General features: G+C 40.7%; 1 protein-coding gene across 3 annotated transcripts in view; it reads left to right on the forward strand.

Moving 5' to 3' along the window:
• RALGAPA2 (Ral GTPase activating protein catalytic subunit alpha 2) overlaps positions 1-21028 on the forward strand; it is a 493961-nt gene that overhangs the window by 304627 nt on the left and 168306 nt on the right. For all 3 annotated transcript variants that reach the window (XM_068232435.1, XM_068232436.1, XM_068232437.1), the window contains 3 exons: positions 4620-4743; positions 10700-10855; positions 17786-17944. In XM_068232435.1, the coding sequence (XP_068088536.1) occupies positions 4620-4743; positions 10700-10855; positions 17786-17944 (439 nt within the window). The remainder of the gene's footprint in view (positions 1-4619; positions 4744-10699; positions 10856-17785; positions 17945-21028) is intronic.

Here is a 21028-nt window from a genome sequence, read left to right on the forward strand (position 1 = left end):
AGAAGCTTTTGCAAGCAGATGGCAAAATACAAATAACATAGCTGTAAATATGTAGAAGAATTTGAGCAAATGCCATTGCAGATCTTCAGCAGATTCTAGTGGGCGTTCTGAAATTGAGGTCCTTTTCTGTAATCACGTTAGCTGTCTTAGTGATGAAATAAGACATGCTGTAGAGCTGCCGCCTGATTTGATGTGCGCCAGAGACCGAACTCTAGGGATAGTAGTAACAGTGGTTGGATAGTGTAATGGACTGATACAGGAGACCTGGGCTCAAATCTCTGCTAAGTCAGCACCGATTCAGTAGGAGTTCATGGGCTAGACTACTACTGCCTACTGAGCACGCCCTAGTGACTGCAGCAAAGTGCAATATTTGTAATAAAGGCTTTTTTGTATTTTCCTAAACATTTAGTGGCGTGGTCTTTGCAGGGCCAGACCCTGTTCTTTTTGATTGTTTCCCCGAAAATAAGACACTGTCTTATATTTATTTTTGCTCCAAAAGATGTGCTAGGGCTTATTTTTCATAGGATGTCTTAGTTTTGGGGGAAACGCTTGTAGCTTTCCTATACAAAATGTCTGTACTGCATGCCATGCTGAAACACAAGCAGCATACACAGAGCTTGTGGTTTGCAGATATTGGCTCTCACTTACAAGAAATTGATTCTGCTGCTCATGTGGGTAAGAGTCTATTTCTTGCAGGCAGAGAACTCTGTCAGGCTCCCCAGAGCTATGATAGGATAAGCTGTGTGTCCTGGGAAGAGGTGAAGTGCTGCTGCTTATCATGACAGATCAGGAGGGATGGCTCCAACAAAAACACAAATTGCCTGACATCTACAGGACTGTAGAGCTCACATTATACTGCTGCTCTCCAGTATCCAGGCTTTGTATTGAGCGTGACTTGCTGGTGTCATGCGGGCTGCTCCTAGGGCATACTTTTAGGAGATGTCTTATATTTCAAGCATGCTAGGACTTCTTGCTAGGGCTTATTCTCAGAGGTTGTCTTACTTTAGGGTAAACACGGTAGGTACTGCATCAAACAGGCGAAAATGGTACAAACAAAGATGTTGCTGTGATCTGCAAGAAGTTATTCATTTTATTTATTTATTTTTTATGGGTAACCTTCCATCTGAAAGATTTGTAGATGCTGGTTTAACCATCCATCCGCCATAAAATAATTTACCTAAGTTGTTTATGCCCAAGAGTTAGGTATGTCGGCTTTACTGTGGAACATTTTCCCAAACAATCATATTTCAGCATACATTTGATTGAATATTGATGGCCCGCCTTTAGATTTGTGCTGTCGAATGAAGTGCAAAGCTGCAGGAATGTGAGTCGCATACCTCTCACTCCCGCCCTACTTGATGCATTACAGAATGTCCAATCGATTTGTGATCAGGAAGACTGCCGTACATTGAGCAATGTGCTTATTTACTAAGAAGTTTTCACTAAAGGATCACTATCGCAAAAATGTTTAAAATATAAAATACACGCATATTAGACGTATATTTATTGTTTTGTAAAATGTTCTTTTAATTATGAAATCCATGGCTAAACGCGGGCGGCACCCAAATAGGCTAAGCAGTGATCTGCTAACTTGGCTCTCCAGCTGTTACGGAACTACAAGTCCCACAATGCATTTGCCTTTATGAATCATGACTGTGGCTGTCAGACTCCAGCAATGCATTGTGGGACTTGTAGTTCCTTAACAGCTGGAGAGCCAAGTTTGCAGATCACTGGGCTATACGGGACTACTTAATTAGCACAAAATATCAAAATGGTTACCGACATGCACCATGCCAACAAATAACATATGAAGCAATGGGAAAAAGAATTGTCTCTTGGGTGCGTGAAGGTATTATAAAAAGTATACATTTATTGTTAAACTCTTAAAAATCAGCACAAAAAACTACAGTTTTTACAAAAACCCCACACATACAATAACAATAATATTTTTATAGCGTCTTTCTCCCTGGGGACTCAAAGCACTGTGACCTGCATTAGTGTACTGTCTCAAAGGCTCGGGAAAAGAGGTGAGTTTTTAGCCCTTTTTTAAAAACTCTTGGGTCTCCGAAAGCGTGGGTTGCAACACTATGGTGCCCTATGTCGTATGTGTGAGTTTTTTGGAAAAACTATAGTATGTTTTTTGTGCTGATTTCTAAAGGAATACTGTAGGGGGTCGGGGAAAATGAGTTGGTTACCCGTGGCTTCTAACGGTCCCCCGCAGACATCCTGCGCTCCCGTGTCCTCGCTCCCGCTGATGTCACCAGGAGCATACTGCACAGGCCCAGTATGGTCTGTGCCTGCGCAGTCAGTACGCTCCTACTTTAATGGAGGACCATTAGAAACCCCGGGTAAGTTCAACTCAATTTTCCCCCGACCCCCCCTACAGTATTCCTTTAAGAGTTTAACAATAATTGTATACTTTTTATAATACCTGCATGCACCCAATAGACAATTCTGTTTCCCATTGCTTTATATGTACTATTAATTACTTTTATCCTACATTGCGGTTACTTACTGTAAATAGTATAAGGTTGACTGATTTTGCACTAATCCATTCTTTTCATAATCAGAATCATTTATTTATTTTGCTAAGTACAAAGGGGGAGGGGGGATTTGTACCCGGATTTGTTTTTGGCTCTTACAGGTTCTGGAAGGGGGGGGGGGTTGGATCGTGAGAGTAAGGGGGAAATATCCGAAAGCCATGAGCTGAGGCTGCCATACTGTGTTGCCACCACTAGGTGAAAGGTGATTCTCAGTATTATCTGTATCCTTTACAAAACACTCCCTGGAAAGAATCAATGCAAAGATGTCAGCTAACTGCCCTACTTGTTTGCACACTAGTTTTCAGTTGGACTGAGCAACTGCAATTTACTGATTGCATTTGTCAATAAAGAAATAACTGATAATACCCAGTGAGGAGATAGACTAGTCTAAAACCTAACATCTGTCAGATTTTCACTGCCTACTGTAAGTGACGGAGAAAAGTAATTTATAGTTCATTTTGCTCTTGGAGAAATGTGCATGTACAGTATATGTACCTGTATGTATTTTACATTTTTGCAATTTGAGCGATGGTTGCCCTTTAATTCTATATGCTTTGTATCTAATCTAGTTAAGTGAAATGGCTGTGGTAAGCACCCGGCATAGAAGCAGATTTAACAGGCAGACAGATTCCTGTGAGAGGCAATGAAAGTTGCAGATACACTAGATCAGATCTTGGTTACGTTTATTTGTTGCAACCATAAGGTTTTCTTTGCTCAAGCTGGACCAAAATGAAATCTGTAAATCTGTCGTAGAATAGATCAAATGCTATTGGTTAATTCTTGATCATCTCGTGCAGCAAATTATTGCTCAAACACATGTTCTGTAGAGATGTTAGGGTCCCCAGAGACCCGAGGCACGCAGTTGTTAAGTAGAGACGTTGATTAATACTGCAAGGGGAGAAATTGAATTAGGTGAGGAGAATCCCTGTGATAATTTAATTGGAAGACTATTGAGGTAGGCAAACACCAGGAATTTATAGATTTACATTGGCTAGATGAAAAAAAATGAGCCCATGGAGCAATTATTGAACGAGTCTCCTGGCTGTGCTCATTATAATCATCACTCTTTGTAACAAAAAAACGGTATGATAAGTTTATCTTTAGTTTTAGGATTTTTTTTTTCAAGCATTACTGTACCTTTAAAGTGGACCTGAACTCTTGCACAGGATAGAAGGAAAACCTAGAGTAATGCACCCTGTATGTATTTAGAGAGTTTAGCCTGTTTATTTTCCCCCTTATTTGTGTCTAATCACAAGATGTAATTTGATCTCTGCCTTGTATCACCTGACTGCCATGGCAGATATGGCAGGTAAGCTCATTTGAAAGCAAAGGCTGTTAACAAGATGTCTGCTCTCATGAAGCAGGAAGTAGACACACTGCAGATGTATTGCAGGATTTGTATCAGCTGGAACAAAAACATGTTTTTTAAAGGGTATTATGCTGTTGTGTGTCTTTTAGAGCAGAGAGGAGTTGTGAGTTCAGGTGCACTGTAAGGTGGCCATGCATGTGGCTGCTCTGAAATGCACTGAATATAAAGCACCTCACATGATGGCCCATATCCTATTCACTTTTCTCCTGAGTTTCCTCCAAGTAGATTTTTTTCAAACCTTATCACCATATACAGTACTTTTAAAGCTCCCATAATGTAAGAAATTACTCAAAATTATTTTTATAGTACCTTTTTTTTTTTAAGTAATTTTTTTCAAAATCTAATCAATGTATCGCATACACGTGTTCCATTTTTCCCACTCATGAAAATGTCCCAAAAAATGTTTGGGTCTATAAATCAAAACATTTCTATCCTACAACATTGTTTTCTGAAACATGAGAAATGTGATCACATGTTTCAGTTGGAAACAGAAATGACAAATTGTATCCATACAACCTGATTTATTATCTTTGTTATAAAAAAAAAAACTTTATTGTATCAAGTGTTTGTGTAATATGTTTCATGTATGGATAGCATTATCTGCATTTTCTCAGAATCATGCCCAGCTAGTGTGCTTGTATCATTTCCTTTTGGTTGTACCTTTCTATATTGCACACTTGTATATATAATTTGTTTTCTTCACACAGTCGGGAAACCCACAAGATTGCTGTGTTCTACATTGCTGAAGGACAGGAAGATAAGTGTTCCATACTGTCCAACAGTGGAGGCAGCAAAGCCTATGAAGATTTTGTGGCGGGATTAGGGTGGGAGGTAAGTTACATACACCATTCATTTCATTAGTGTTGATAGCTAATGAAAGATAACAGTAGCCTGTTGTTTTTCCATCTCAAACCAGACATGGCCACTCCTGCAAACATCTAATGTGAGGTGTATGCAAAAAACAGAGTCTATCAGCGCATGCAAGAGGTGGATCTGCACAACACCAGATTTTATGATTTCAGTAGCAATTGTGGTGTTGTGCATAACCTTCTTTCAAAAAAATTTTTTTTTTTAATCTTATTTAAGGTGGCCACACTCCATACATTTTTCTTTAAATATCTGTTGTATTCAAGTATTGCAATACATTTTTTTGACTTCTGGTGCCCATACACGATACAATAAAAACGTTCGATTTTCCCGTTTATTTGATCTAACTGATCGAATCGAATAGAATGTTGAAAATATTTTTTTTTCGATCAAGAAATTTGAACGATTATCTTGTTTTTTCGAGAAAAATCTGATTGGTCATGCTGGGAAAATCTTTATATTCGATCTAACAGAATCAAACTAAATTATCTAATCGAAAAAAAATGAAAAATGGTACCATGTATGGGCACCCTTATGTTCAATTTTTCCCCAGTTATGATAAAAATGATTGGAGACTCTGAGAAAATTGCTAGGGTGTGTATATTAATACATTGACAATCTAACACACACCATACAATCTTTAGAAAACTTGAAGAAAATTTTTCAGCATTCCGGGTCGATAAAAATCTAAGAAAAATGGATCGGATTTTTCAGTTGAATGAAAAAAAAAAGCTTTCGATTTTTTTCGGGAGATCTTATCATATTTATCGAATTGCCATAAAGTCGTATTATTTTACTGTATCCTGTGTGGCCACCTTTATATAGTGTTGGCAACACTCGTGTGACATCCCCTTTAGGGCTCATTCACGCTAGTCAGTGAGTTGAAATGCATGTAAATGCAGGAATAAAAACTCATACATGGGTTTGTGAGTTGCTGTTCATTTCCATAAGTTTTCACTCTCAAGTTGAAAAGCACTGCACAGCAACTCACTGTTGTAGTGTGAAAGATAAAATGAATGTCTATGGACTTTCATGTTACCAAGTAAAACACACACTGCAACTCACATAGAGGCTTGATTCGCTAAGACAAATAGCATGTCTTATCCGAGTTAGCACGCCTTATCAAAGTAGCATAGCGAGCGCTACGAACCCGCAGGGGCTCAGGGCAGGATGAGTGGAGCTCTCGTCATTGCCAATTAGCAGGCATGCGTTCGTAGCGCTCGTTATACTACTCTGATAAGGCATGTTATCTCCGATAAGACGTGTTAACTTGGATAAGGCATGTTATCTCTGGTAAGGAGTGTTAACTCGGATAAGGCATGCTATTTGTCTTAGTGAATCAAGCCCATAGTATGAATGAGCCCAAATGTATATAGCAGAGGAGTATACATTTTATCTTCGATAAGACGTGTTAACTCGGATAAGGCATGTTATCTATGGTAAGGAGTGTTAACTCGGATAAGGCATGTTATCTCTGGTAAGGAGTGTTAACTCGGATAAGGCATGCTATTTGTCTTAGTGAATCAAGCCCATAGTATGAATGAGCCCTAATGTATATAGCAGAGGAGTATACATTAGCCAAGCCACTGAAATGTAAACTCCAGCGAGCTCCTACAGGGAGTGCAGAATTATTAGGCAAGTTGTATTTTTGAGGAATAATTTTATTATTGAACAACAACCATGTTCTCAATGAACCCAAAAAAACTCATTAATATCAAAGCTGAATATTTTTGAAAGTAGTTTTTAGTTTGTTTTTAGTTTTAGCTATTTTAGGGGGATATCTGTGTATACAGGTAACTATTACTGTGCATAATTATTAGGCAACTTAACAAAAAACAAATATATACCCATTTCAATTATTTATTTTTACCAGTGAAACCAATATAACATCACAAATATACATTTCTGACATTCAAAAACAAAACAAAAACAAATCAGTGACCAATATAGCCACCTTTCTTTGCAAGGACACTCAAAAGCCTGCCATCCATGGATTCTGTCAGTGTTTTGATCTGTTCACCATCAACATTGCGTGCAGCAGTAACCACAGCCTCCCAGACACTCTTCAGAGCGGTGTACTGTTTTCCCTCCTTGTAAATCTCACATTTTATGATGGACCACAGGTTCTCAATGGGGTTCAGATCAGGTGAACAAGGAGGCCATGTCATTCGTTTTTCTTCTTTTATATCCTTTCTTGCCAGCCACGCTGTGGAGTACTTGGACGCGTGTGATGGAGCATTGTCCTGCATGAAAATCATGTTTTTCTTGAAGGATGCAGACTTCTTCCTGTACCACTGCTTGAAGAAGGGTTCAGTAGGACTGGTAGGACTAGGTGTCAGAAACTGGCAGTAGGACTGGGAGTTGAGCTTGACTCCATCCTCAACCCGAAAAGGCCCCACAAGCTCATCTTTGATGATACCATCCCAAACCAGTACTCCACCTCCACCTTGCTGGCGTCTGAGTCGGACTGGAGCTCTCTGCCTTTTACCAATCCAGCCACGGGCCCATCCATCTGGCCCATCAAGACTCACTCTCATTTCATCAGTCCATAAAACCTTAGAAAAATCAGTCTTGAGATATTTCTTGGCCCAGTCTTGACGTTTCAGCTTGTGTGTCTTGTTCAGTGGTGGTCGTCTTTCAGCCTTCCTTACCTTGGCCATGTCTCTGAGTATTGCACACCTTGTGCTTTTAGGCACTCCAGTGATGTTGCAGCTCTGGAATATGGCCAAACTGGTGGCAAGTGGCATCTTGGCAGCTGCACGCTTGACTTTTCTCAGTTCACAGGCAGTTATTTTGCGCCTTGGTCTTTTCACGCGCTTCTTGCGACGCTGTTGACTATTTTGAATGAAACGTTTGATTGTTCGATGATCACGCTTTAGAAGCTTTGCAATTTTAAGAGTGCTGCATCCCTCTGCAAGAGATCTCACTATTTTTGACTTTTCTGAGCCTGTCAAGTCCTTCTTTTGACCCATTTTGCCAAAGGAAAGGAAGTTGCCTAATAATTATGCACACCTGATATAGGGTGTTGATGTCATTAGACCACACCCCTTCTCATTACAGAGATGCACATCACCTAATATGCTTAATTGGTAGTAGGCTTTCGAGCCTATACAGCTTGGAGTAAGACAACATGCATAAAAAGGGTGATGTGGTCAAAATACTCATTTGCCTAATAATTTTGCACTCCCTGTATACCAAGGACATCCATTTGATGGTTATTTTTTGCTGCTTTTTCTTTGTGTACGCCAAGAGGAACTGCAGTTGATGAGATCATTTTTGCTAATATTTTAAATGTATTTAATTTGTTCCTAATGGCTCCTTCATGTAAGAATGTACATGGATTGTAGGTCAGAGAGGACCGTACAGTGAGTGTGAGGCTCAAACAGGAACAGTGACTGTCAGGAACCCGCCCCGCGGCAGGCCTGCAGATACGGTTCCCGACTGCGGGTTTGACCAGATCGAGAGGGGAAGCAGCCTTAGTCGAGCTGACACAAGGCTGTGACCCCTCAGAACACTTCTCACTGCCACCACTAGCTGCCGCTAGACACTTCCACTCTGCTGTTGAGTAATCTGCATGCAATCCGCGTTTTCGTATTCGGGTCAGCTTTGCGCTTTAGGCCGAATACGGGAAACACACACACACACACACACACACACACTCTACAATCGTACAGTAGCAAGGCACAATCAGACACTGACTTTGTATCGCAAGTTACACTGCAGTCTCCTCTAGGCTATGAGCGTTAGCTTAGTACAGCAGAAGTTAAACTTAATAAATTACGATTTAATATTCCAGAAAAAAGTGGAACAATGCAGAAAATAATATATACAAAATATTTAACAAAAACAAAGTAAAAATTACAAAATAAAAGTTACAAAGATGCACAAGACAAGTTGCATAAAATAAAACGGGAATGAACAAAAATTGAACTTTTACCAGCACAAATGTCCAACCGTGGAGGCACAAATTTTCTGGTTCGCTCAGGATCATCTCTAGCTATGCGCTACCCTCAGGAGAAGATGATTTTCAGGCATCTGGCCCTGCCTTTTATGCTGAGAGGTATGCCTTGAGGCTGCAATTTCGTTGGGAAGGGGAGGAACCAGTTTTAATTAACTTTCTAGACATTTCCCATCTCCCCCATAGATCTAATTTCCACAGGTAAAATTGTATTTACACACATCAAAAGATTTTTTGAGTAAGGCTTCCAACTTCTTCAACATTCCAGCCGGCTGTCATTTGTAAACTTCAAACATTCCTGTGTTAGCTTCCAACTGTCCAGACTCATTTAATCTGGATTGTATTTTGGCTTGTTTACATATACACAAAGTTCAAAGCAATGCAAGATCCAGGACAGAATAGAGGGTCGTTACCTAATTACCTGTATCCAGAGGAACTGAATGCAAATGTAGTGTCATTGACATACAGACAATCACATTAGCAGTTCCTGCTCTACTGTTCACCTTCAGAAGCAAATGTACTATTTCCAGGCGACACTACAATATTTCATAGCCCCACACTTTTGAAGTAGACAAACAAAATGGAGGCTACCTTAGATACTAATAAATAAATATCCTCACAGTGACCACTCCCACTGCCTTGTTATGGGAGGAGCTTGCACAATCTCCTTACTTCCTGCTGCCTAAATATGAGTGGAGTTTGCTTGTGTGGGAAGCAACTCTATTAGGAACAACTTTTTATTCAGTTTATAGAGGAGGGAGCAAGCAGATCTAACAGTTTGAATGAGGGAAATGGTATCTTCTGACCAAATGTAAATGTATGCAGCTTGAACTTTCATAAATCAAACTGACAGGAAATTATTGTAATTGGTCCGATATCAAGCTGCATACAATTTACATGAGATTGTAAAGTATCCCATTACCCATTTCTGGTTAAGAGCATTCAGTTTAAGGAAAAGTACAATTTGTGTTTTAAAAAAAAACAAAAAAAAAAAAAAACTAGCCACAACAGAGCACTGTTGGTGAGTAGGTACTATCAAGGTAACATAGTCACCACTTAGGATACGATACAATCCATTTACATAGGAGGAAGTGATGGACTTACCTCTAGGTATGCGGCACAGGTAGTCACATTTTTATATTGGCTTTTAATTACGACCTAAAACAACGCGTTTCATAGGAATTTCATGCTCTACAGTGGCTATGAGCTCATAGGGCAGTGATGATTAACCTTGGCACTCCAGCTCTGACAAAACTACAAATCCCATCATGCCTCTGCCTCCCCGAGTTATGCTTAGTGCTGTCAGAGTATTGCAATACCTCACGGGACTTGTAGTTCCACCACAGCTGGAGTGCCAAGGTTAGCCATCACTGTCATAGGGAATCGGCAAGTGCTGCATGTGAACAGCAGCCACTTCATTGCTTCATCCGTATCCAAATGGGTTAAATATCACTAAAGCCTGGTACACACCTTCAATTAGGATTGGCCAAATATACCATCTCCGTGTAATATGAAGGTCAATAGATGTTAAGTACTATACACTGATTATGTAGGTAAACTCTCATACTACATGCAGGTGGTAAAATTGGTCAGTCATTGGCCAATCAATTGAAGGTTTACCAGGCTTTATGCATTGTATTTGTATTATTGATCAGGTGGCAGCTTGGATTGGAATTTACCACGTTTTATGGCAATAGTGTACTAATCCTTAAATATGAAATGGCATATAAAAAGGCTAGAGGAGATCTATCATGGATCCCAAACAGCCTGTCTCTGAGAAAATTAACCTTTATCTTAGTTGCAGCATTCATACTGTTTGCATTGACAATGTGCAGTTGTAATGCTCTATCAAACAACCCTAGAAACTGTATTTTTGAAGCTACATGCTGTATTTATTACGTTTCCAACCAAAGCATCACATGATTGAAACTGGTGTCGTCTTTTTTCCTGAAAACTGTTCAGGTTGACCTTTCCACTCACTGTGGCTTTATGGGTGGTCTTCAGAGAAATGGAAGCACTGGACAAACTGCACCATACTATGCTACCTCTACAGTTGAAGTTATTTTCCATGTGTCTACACGAATGTTATCCGACTCTGATGATTCACTAACCAAAAAGGTCAGTTTCAGCATTAATAATAGCAAAGAGTTTCAATTCCAAATGATTATTACAGGACAAATGAAGTGAGAAGAATGCGGGAGCTGCCATGTTTATTTCCTTTTAAGGAATACCATTTGCCTATTTGGCTGCAGTGGTGTTTGAATAACACCAGAAACAAGCATGCAGCTAATCTTGTCAGATCTGACAATAATGTCAGAAACGCCTCATTAGTTCGTCGTGGACCAATAAGAAACCTCCATGTTGCTAGGTAGGAATCGCATTGATTTTTTTAGTTTTCAGCAAGGATGGCCCATGCTTTCTGGTCTCCAAGACAAGCGGCAGATGAACAGGGATGGCGACAGATGAAGGGAGAAGCGGTGAACAGTATGGCAGAGGGGTGGCAACGCAAATGCAGCGGATGAAAATGGCTACTAATATGAACATTGCCAGCCCATTTGCCCAGGATGCAATGGCAATGCTCATATCACCTGCAATTTCCATTTACTGCATAGATTCGGCATCCACTGCGTTTGTCGCAGTGTGAACAGGTCCTCATGCTAGGCATACACTATACAATTTTTAGTCTACCAGATCAATATGTTGCAGCTTTTGCTTACTTACCTGGTCTAACACATTGCACCTGCAGATATTACCTTACTGCAGCTGCTAGGTTTGTATTGCCCAATGCATACATTCTGAAATTGGTTCGTATTTTTCTCTGCTTTACAATAAATATTGCTGTCTGTGTACCTATTGGAAACAATTGCCCCACTTCATTTTGGGGCATGGAGTGAAGAAAATTCTCCTCAACATTAATAGAGGCAGAAATAAACACCCAAAAGATGATCTAACCTTTCTGCACTTCATTTCACTTGCCCAGTTAGGATTAAGAGAAATCCCACCTTTCCACACCTCCACACCTCCGTTAGCAGAGATGCAGCATATTGCTGTTCGGTGTAATCAAGTCTAACTTGTAAAGAAATGAGGATTAAAACGGTTTCAACCTTAGACAGGTGCTCTTATGCATCCACATCTTTAGTAAGGCTTTTCCCTCAGTCTACCGCGTTTTAGTTTTACATTTCTACTTCCATTCCTAGTTTTGTAAGTGAAGTTTTTGTAGATCAGCTGCACTACACAAACAAGTTCTACTTCCCTCATTTCCAGTTTCCTTGCACATCCTGTTAGCACATGCAATACGCTATGTTATTCTCATAGCATTCAGTAATTGGCTTCGTTTCCATCTCGCCATTCCCTTTGGATAACTGACAGAGCACCTGCATGAGTGCCCTTGTAGCCCCAGCCAGTGCGCGGCCGCATTGGCCTTGTGGTCCTTTGCTGGAAAATGTCATGTTCCATGTTAATTGATGAGCCGGGATTACACGTTGGCTTTTCAGTTGAGGCAATTTCCAGCTCCTGAGCATGACAACCACCCCGGTTGAAGTGAAATGACTTGTATCTGCGGCGTGAAGCTGCTTGGATAAATCAGGCGCTCTCTCGGCCACCTCCAAAGCGTGCCATTTAAACAATATTGCATGCCTCAGTTTCGACAGGAAGGTTCCCCACCGAAGCATCCATGACTCAGATGGTACCTTTTTCAGCTCGGAGATTTGTGTTCATTAGAAATAAGCATTCTTTATCAGGATGTGTCTCTGCTAGAATAGAAAATCAATCTCACTAACAGCTTCTTACAACCCGTCCTGTTATCCTAACTAAATTGCAGCTAACAACTCTGAAATGAGGTTCTTTAAGAAGGGAGTAAAAATAGCTGGGGCTTATTTGATATTTGGCCCTGTTTGAGACAGAACCCTTTCTCCACGCAGAGACCTAGATGTAGCCCCATCGTGAACTCTTGTGCCTCTGCTGCAGAAATTTGTTAGCTATTCCAAGATTAGATTTTTAGCAGCTAATCTCACTGCTGTAGGGGTTTGTAAAGTGGGGACAGGGCTGTGCTATTGGATTTGTCCAATTCATTTGACTCTAGGACTATAATTGCACTTATGTCTTACCAGGCTTTTATAGCCCAGGGCTGGCCGGCAGCAGAAAAACAAATTGGCAGTGATACAGTAAGAGTGAAAGGGAATGAAAGGAGCACATTATTAGTCTCCAGGCACCGCTGGTCTGGCAGGAAGTTTCCTCGGTTAATTTACAAATAAAAGTTCGATTTTAGGATGGGCACACTGTCAGGAAAACAATGAGGTTGTCAGGCTCAAGATACTTTGCGAGAGCAGCAGCCGTGACTATTCGGCAGCAGAAATTCTTCAATCAAATAGACAAGTTCTTGCTGGAGCCAGCTGGCCATGTAATGCAATTAGTAGGGAGAGGAGGTCAGACCATTAGGTGTGTACCATGACCAGTGTCACTAGTGGCGTGCTGCCCGGCTGGCTGCATATTACAAAGCGAGAGAAGGGAGGGCCTGCAAAAAGGGAAATGAAGATGGCCTTTTCAGCCAGTGAATGAGCATGGCACATGGTCAGGCCCTTAAACTATTATGTTGTTTTGCTAAGCCTTGAAAAATGAGTGTTTGTTTGGGAGCCTGATAGGAAGGCCGAGCTGCTGCCAAAGAGACCAAGTTCAGGCAAAATGAATTGGCCTTACCGTAGCGTAGACGTCCATAACAAGTATGATCTCCAGCTGACCTGACCTTCCTAGACACAGCTGAACTACACTTGCACTCTACTCTTTTGGCCCTGCTGTGTTTAATAGATTGTTACATGCCTCTGTGCACTGTTTGAGTATGGCAGTTGCAGAACATGTCTGGTGGTTATTACAAAGGATGCCCATACATGAGCCGATATTAGCAAGCTGTTTTTTTTATTACAACTGTTTAGGGTTTAAGAATCAATCATTACAAAGCCTGCTTTTGTCTCAAGAGATTCCATTTCTTCCGCATGCTGGAAATTTTTTGCTTTTGACGATATAAACGGAACATCTTACATTAAAAAAATCAGTATGAATAAAAGTACTTTCACAGTAACATGTTGCAGTGCTTTGTTTCACTAGGGCAGCCGCTATTATGTTGATTAACATAGTAACTATGTCAGTAGTGTTTGCGCTAGTAAAGTATTGCGGTCGCGATACTTCACGTTACCCGGTAGTTAAAGGACAACCGAGGCGAAAATAAAGTAATGAAATAAATTATTGTATCTATCTTCCTTTTCCTAAAATGACTTTTTAAGTTATTCCACAGTTTTACTTTGTTTAAATCTACTTTAAGTTTTAACTGTTTTTTTTTTTGTTTTGCTCAGTGAAGCATTCGCTAAAAATCTATGGAACTATTGATCCTTTTTATCTCTTTCCTGCTCTTAGAAGTATGTAGGTAGAAAATAACTAAGTTTTGTAAAAGTAATACAACAGAAACGTTTTTACTGCTCTCAGAAGCCATTTTCTACTAGGAAAGTGTTTTATAGTTGGAATTTCTTGTCAGTGAGGGTCACATTGCAGTCACTTCCTGTCAGGACTGAGTCAGCTACTTACGTACCTGATATTTAACATTATCAGACAGAGAAAGGAAAAAAGGAACACAGCATACAGTGGGATGCAAACGTTTGGGCAACCTTGTTGATCGTCATGATTTTCCTGTATAAATTGTTGGTTGCTACAATAAAAAATGTCAGTTAAATATATCATATAGGAGACACACACAGTGATATGTCAGAAGTGAAATGAAATGTATTGGATTTACAGAAAGTGTGCAATAATTGTTTAAATGAAATTAGGCAGGTGCATACATTTGGGCACTGTTGTCATTTTACAACTAATTTTTGGAACTAATTTTTGGAACTAAAATTGGCTTGGTAAGCTCAGTGACCCCTGACCTACATACACAGGTGAATCCAATTATGAGGAAGAGTATTTAGGGGGTCAAATGTAAGTTTCCCTCCTCTTTTAATTTTCTCTGAAGAGTAGCAACATGGGGGTCTCAAAACAACTCTGAAATGACCTGAAGACAAAGATTGTTCACCATCATGGTTTAGGGGAATGATACAGAAAGCTGTCTCAGAGATTTCAGTTGTCTGTTTCAACAGTTAGTAACATGTTGAGGAAATGGAAGACCACAGTTCATGAAATGGCACAGGCTCAGTTCAAGTTAAGGCTCAAAATGGCAGACCAAGAATAATCTCAGAGAAACAGAAGCGATGAATGTTGAAAACAGTCAGAGTCAATCCACAGACCAGCACCAAAGACCTACAACGTAATCTTGCTGTAGATGGAGTCGCTGTGCATCGTTCAACCATTGGGCGCACTTTACACAAGGAAGGAGATGCTGTATACGAGAGTGATGCAGAGGAAGCCTTTTCTCCTTCCACAGCACAAACAGAGCCTCTTGAGGTATGCTAAAGCACATTTGGACAAGCCAGCTTCATTTTGGAATAAGGTGCTGTGGACTGATGAAACTAAAATTGAGTTATTTGGGCATAACAAGGGGCATTATGCATGGAGGAAAAACAACACAGCATTCCAAGAAAAACACATTCTACCTATAGTAAAATATGGTGGTTGTGGGGCTGTTTGGCCAGTGCAGGGACTGGGAATCTTACCAAAGTTGAGGGACGCATGGATTCCACTCAGTATCAGCAGATTCTGGAGACCAATGTCCAGGAATAGGTGACAAAGCTGAAGCTTCGCCGGGGCTGGATCTTTCAACAAGACAACGACCCTAAACACTGATCAAAATCCACTAAGGCATTCATGCAGAGGAACAAGTACAACATTCTGGAATGGCCATCTCAGTCCCCATTCCTGAATAGAACTGCAAATCTGTGGTGTGGGTTAAAGAGAGCTGTCCATGCTCTGAAGTCATCAAACCTGAATGAACTAGAGATGTTTTATAAAGAGGAATGGTCAAAAATACCTTCAACCAGAATCCAGACTCTCATTGGAATCTACCGGAAGCGTTTTCAGACTGTAATTTCTGCAAAAGGAGGATCTACTAAATATTGATTTCATCTCTTTTTGTGGTGCTCAAATATATGCACCTGCCTAATTGTATTGAAACAATTATTGCACACTTTCTGTAAATTCAATAAACTTAATTTCACTTCTCAAATATCACTGTGTGTGTCTCCTATATGATATATTTAACTGACATTTTTTATGGTAACAACCAACGATTTATACAGGAAAATCATGACGATTAACAAGGTTGCCCAAGCTTTCGCATCCCACTGTAGTTATTTGTGTGCTTGGCACTGTACATACACGTCTATCTCATTATGTCACATGTCACCTCGTGTATCCTTTAACCACTTAAGGACCGGGCTATCTTTCTGTGATCGGTGCTGCGTGGGCTCTCCAGCCCACAGCACAAATCACTTTTTTCCCCACTAGGGGGATGTCCTGCTGGGGGGTCTGATCGCCGCCGGCTACCTGCGTGTAGCGGGGGGGCTTCTCAAAGCCCCCTCCGCAGCGATTCCCAGCCTCCCTCTCTTTCCCTCCCTCCCCTCCTCTTTCTGGGCGGCTCCTGCGCCGCCTCTGACAGGCTTCAGCCTATCAGATGCCGGCGATCCCCAGCCAATCAGAGGCTGGGGATCACCGATCTCCTTTACGGCGCTACTGCGCAGCAACGCCGTATGATGTAAATAGCGGGGATTTCTTCCTTGCGTGTTTACATTTAACCTGCGAGCCGCGATCGGAGGCTCGCAGGCTGTTCACGGAGACACCCTCCGTGAACTGACGTTTCCATGGTAACACCACTTCGACCTGCCGACGGTGGTCGTTAAGTGGTTAAAGAGGCAAGCATTACTATGTAAACAGGGCGCCTAACTAAGGAAAGCATTCTACGCAGAATGACCGCGCGTATTTATCTTACGCTGGTGTCGTGTAACTTCAGCTTCATGAATCAGGCCCAATATAGTCGCATGGCAGCCACAATGCGAGTATACTGTAATGTTACATTCCCTTTGGTGCATTTGCAGTGGGTTGCAATGGAATCTGTAGGAATAATGTGAGGCGTTCTGTACCATACAGGATAATGTGCGCATTTACTGTTGCAGTGAAGCATACTTATCCGAGCACTACTTCAAAATTAAGCAGTGAGACCCACAAGAAACTGCAATCACAAACACCTGCGATTTGCAGAGCGATTTGAAGGAATGCCTGCATTTGCATGAACGGTTATATGAAGACCAGGGAAGCCTCGTAAAATGCTCAGTTGTGCACTACTCCTCGAGAACTCACTGGGCTACCAGAGTCGCCAGCGGAAGATCTTGGGGAGCCCAGAGGATGCCGAGGGACCTCATGGACTGCGAGGGGCTGGAGGAAGCACCAGGTAAGTTCATTTGAGCATTTTTGAGTCCTGCTCAGGGTCCCTTTAATTGGATAAGGGTCTATGGACCTGATTCAAAAGTCCGCGATCACGCGAATCGCGGCAAATTGCGCGCGCAAAAGTCCGCGAAAAAGTTTGCACCGCTTTGTGAATCAGGCCCTATGTCTGGATTAAATTGGTGTTTTGTATATTTATCTATAGGGATGACCAATGAGATGAAAATATTTTCAAGTACATGCAGGATTTTGTAAATTATGTATGCAGCTTGAAAATGGAGCAATCAGTTTAAACCTTGGTGGGACTGGATCGATCCATTTTCAAGCTGCATACATTTGCCTACAATATTTGCATAATCCTGCATGAACAGGAAATACTTGCATCTCATTGGCCATCCTTATTTATCTGTTCTGCTTAATTTGCTAACGGGAACGTGATAAATGTAAAAGTACAAAGTTAGTGCTCAATCAGCCATACCTGGATCATGAGATGATAAAATGCCAAGAGGTGGACATAAATGAGTTTTACGCCATGATTCTGTTTGTGTGTTTGAGCATACATATACACTATGCACAGATGCACATACTTATATAGGAAACAAAGGCCGCCTTTGGTCTAAACAATTTCATGTAAAATGATTTATAAGAAGAGGCGTAGATGAACTAACCATGCCATTGTTTCTTCAGCTCCGCCACCTGGGAAACGATGAAGTTCACATTGTGTGGTCTGAACACACCAGGAACTACCGAAGGGGTATTATACCTACAGATTTCGGGGATGTTTTAATTATCATTTACCCAATGAAGAACAGGATGTATTTCATTGAAATAATGAAGAAGCCAGAGGTGGGTAATCCACTATATAAGAGTCAGCAACATATCTGCTTTTCTTTGTATAATCTCATATTTCAGCTGTGAATGGAGCTTGCAGACAAAATCACATACTGCTTTCTCATATCTCTTTGGCATTCCTGTGGTGAATTATTTTTGATTGAGTTTTGACTCTGCTTGTTCTACCACAGAGCTTCAAATTGGATCAACCGTTTCCCATCCTACTCTCACCCAATTTCCTTTTGAAAAAGTAACAGTGGCTAATAGATACATTGACAAAGTGTATGTTTGTTTTCCCCCCATTGGTCAGTCGATAACCTCTAGTTTTTTACTTTTACATTCCCCTTCTTTATGGAAGTCAGGGGAGGGGGCATGAGCAGGACTGCCACTTGCCTTCCCATATAACAGATGGCAGGGCATGTTAAGACTGCCAGGATCCCTAAGAATGCAGAAAGAAGCCTGTTGGTATCTTATTTGGAAGAAAACCTAATGTCATGTTGGCCTCCCAGTGTTGATTAAAAATGGTTTTAAACAACCTTAATGTTTGAGCAGTCTAGTCATTTAAGGTGATTAAAGTCTATCGCCAATAAAAAAAATGTTTAGCTCTTCTGCTCTCTCTATCAAACAGTAATAAATCCCTCCTCTTTCATACTTTCCAAAGTAACCTCCAAACGATGATTAAAGTTGGTGCTTCTGGCCAGGCTTCCAGTGTCATCATGAGGTTGGCCTCTGCATCGTAGCAGCAGCCCAGCCTCCCACAATTCTTTCTCGGAGTCAGTGTAGTGCATGTTTTGCTGTCCTCCTTCCTTCACCATTGTTGTGGTCTGATTGGCGAGGAGGACTAAGAAACGTAAATATGAGGCTGTTTCAGAATAATGTTAGACTAGGTTTCTACTAGTGGTAGAAAGTGATTAAGAAAATATCAGAAACAAAAATGTAGTAAAAGCTTGTGAGAGTGCCCCAGAAACAGATAAAAGATGTTCAATTACTACAGTGATTGCCAAACACGACTGCAATTTAACATCGGCTTAAACATCAGTATGAAAACTTGTCATAGAAACCCATGTCTTTTTTTATTACCTTGTCATTTTTGGGCTATGAGAATAATGGAAAATCTCTGGTGTAACTTTATAGTGAAACTAGCCTTAATTTGGAGGCAAAAGAAATGAAAAATAGCGGTTTGTGGAGAGGATATAGCATTTGCTGCTGTTTATTTTACATAGTACAGTATATCTTTATTCAGTACAATTAATCTGTTTATTCGTGTTTTTATTTGTACTATTAAAATTCAGCATTAAAGAATAATGAAAGAATCAATACGTTTTTGAAGCAATACAAGTCTTACCACCTCTGGTGGTACCTGGATAGGGTAAGTAATCCGCTGATTCAAATGCTCAAATATCTGAGCTCCAATAAGGTTCCTATCAGCTGGTGGGTAAAGATATCCTTCTTGCACAGACAGTGACACATTGGGCTGTTGTTCCAATCCAGCAGTTTGTGCCCTCTGTTTGGTCCGTCCCTGCTATCCAATCCTTCCACACGAGCCAACAAGTGCGGGACATCCAGAGCTGGTAGTATGAGTGAGAAAATGGATAGAATCGTGCAGACTGCACCTGTGGTTAGAATCACACACAAACAGTTGCACTTACTGAATTCTTTCTTGTTTTAAAAGCTTTCAAAGTGCTTAATAAACAGGAAAGAATTACAGAAGTTCAACTGTACTTTCAGCTAGTCTACCCTTTCGTGCTTGGAAACGTATTCTTTCTTTCATCTTTCTCATGCTTTGCCGAACGTTGGGTCTAACTTGGTATCCCCTTCCTTAGTTGCACCTGGTTTGTGCCGATATGCTGCTATTTTTGGGCAATTAAGAATAAGATACATTACCATGCACTTACAGTATTTGAAATTCAACCCTGTGTCCTATGGTAGCATAGGTAGAAGTGAATGGAAGGTATGGCTTTCTTTGTGCTTATCTACTTGTACTTGGTACCCACTTTAAATACATCTATATGAAAGCATCAGTTTCTTAAATTCATAGGTATATATGAAAACATCCTGAGTCACAACACCTACATTTGTGAACTTCAATAAGTTGCTCTAGATCACTTGATCATTGCTATTCTGGAGTATGAGCTCTGCCTTCATCAGTGGTTTCTGGTCACCAATGGAAATGAAAGCCATTTACAGTGGTGTGAAAAACTATTTGCCCCCTTCCTGATTTCTTATTCTTTTGCATGTTTGTCACACTTAAATGTTTCTGCTCATCAAAAACCGTTAACTATTAGTCAAAGATAACCTAATTGAACACAAAATGCAGTTTTAAATGATGGTTTTTATTATTTAGTGAGAAAAAAAACCTCCAAATCTACATGGCCCGGTGTGAAAAAGTGATTGCCACCCCTTGTTAAAAAATAACTTAACGGTGGTTTATTACACCTGAGTTCAATTTCTGTAGTCACCCCCAGGCCTGATTACTGCCACACCTGTTTCAATCAAGAAATCACTTAAATAGGAGCTATCTGACACAGAGAAGTAGACCAAAAGCACCTCAAAAGCTAGACATCATGCCAAGATCCAAAGAAATTCAGGAACAAATGAGAACAAAAGTACTGTAATTGAAATCTATCAGTCTGGTAAAGGTTATGAAGCCATTTCTAAAGCTTTTTGACTCCAGCGAACCACAGTGAGAGCCATTATCCACAAATGGCAAACACATGGAACAGTGATGAACCTTTCCAGGAGTGGCCGGCCGACCAAAATTACCCCAAGAGCGCAGAGAAAACTCATCCGAGAGGCCACAAAAGACCCCAGGACAACATCTAAAGAACTGCAGGCCTCACTTGCCTCAATTAAGGTCAGTGTTCACGACTCCACCATAAGAAAGAGACTGGGCAAAAACGGCCTGCATGGAAGATATCCAAGGCGCAAACCACTTTTAAGCAAAAAGAACATTAAGGCTCGTCTCAATTTTGCTAAAAAAAACATCTCAATGATTGCCAAGACTTTTGGGAAAATGCCTTGTGGACCGACGAGACAAAAGTTGAACTTTTTGGAAGGTGCGTGTCCCGTTACATCTGGCGTAGAAGTAACACAGCATTT

Source organism: Hyperolius riggenbachi, chromosome 4 (assembly GCF_040937935.1).
Source record: "Hyperolius riggenbachi isolate aHypRig1 chromosome 4, aHypRig1.pri, whole genome shotgun sequence".
Lineage (NCBI taxonomy): Eukaryota > Metazoa > Chordata > Amphibia > Anura > Hyperoliidae > Hyperolius > Hyperolius riggenbachi.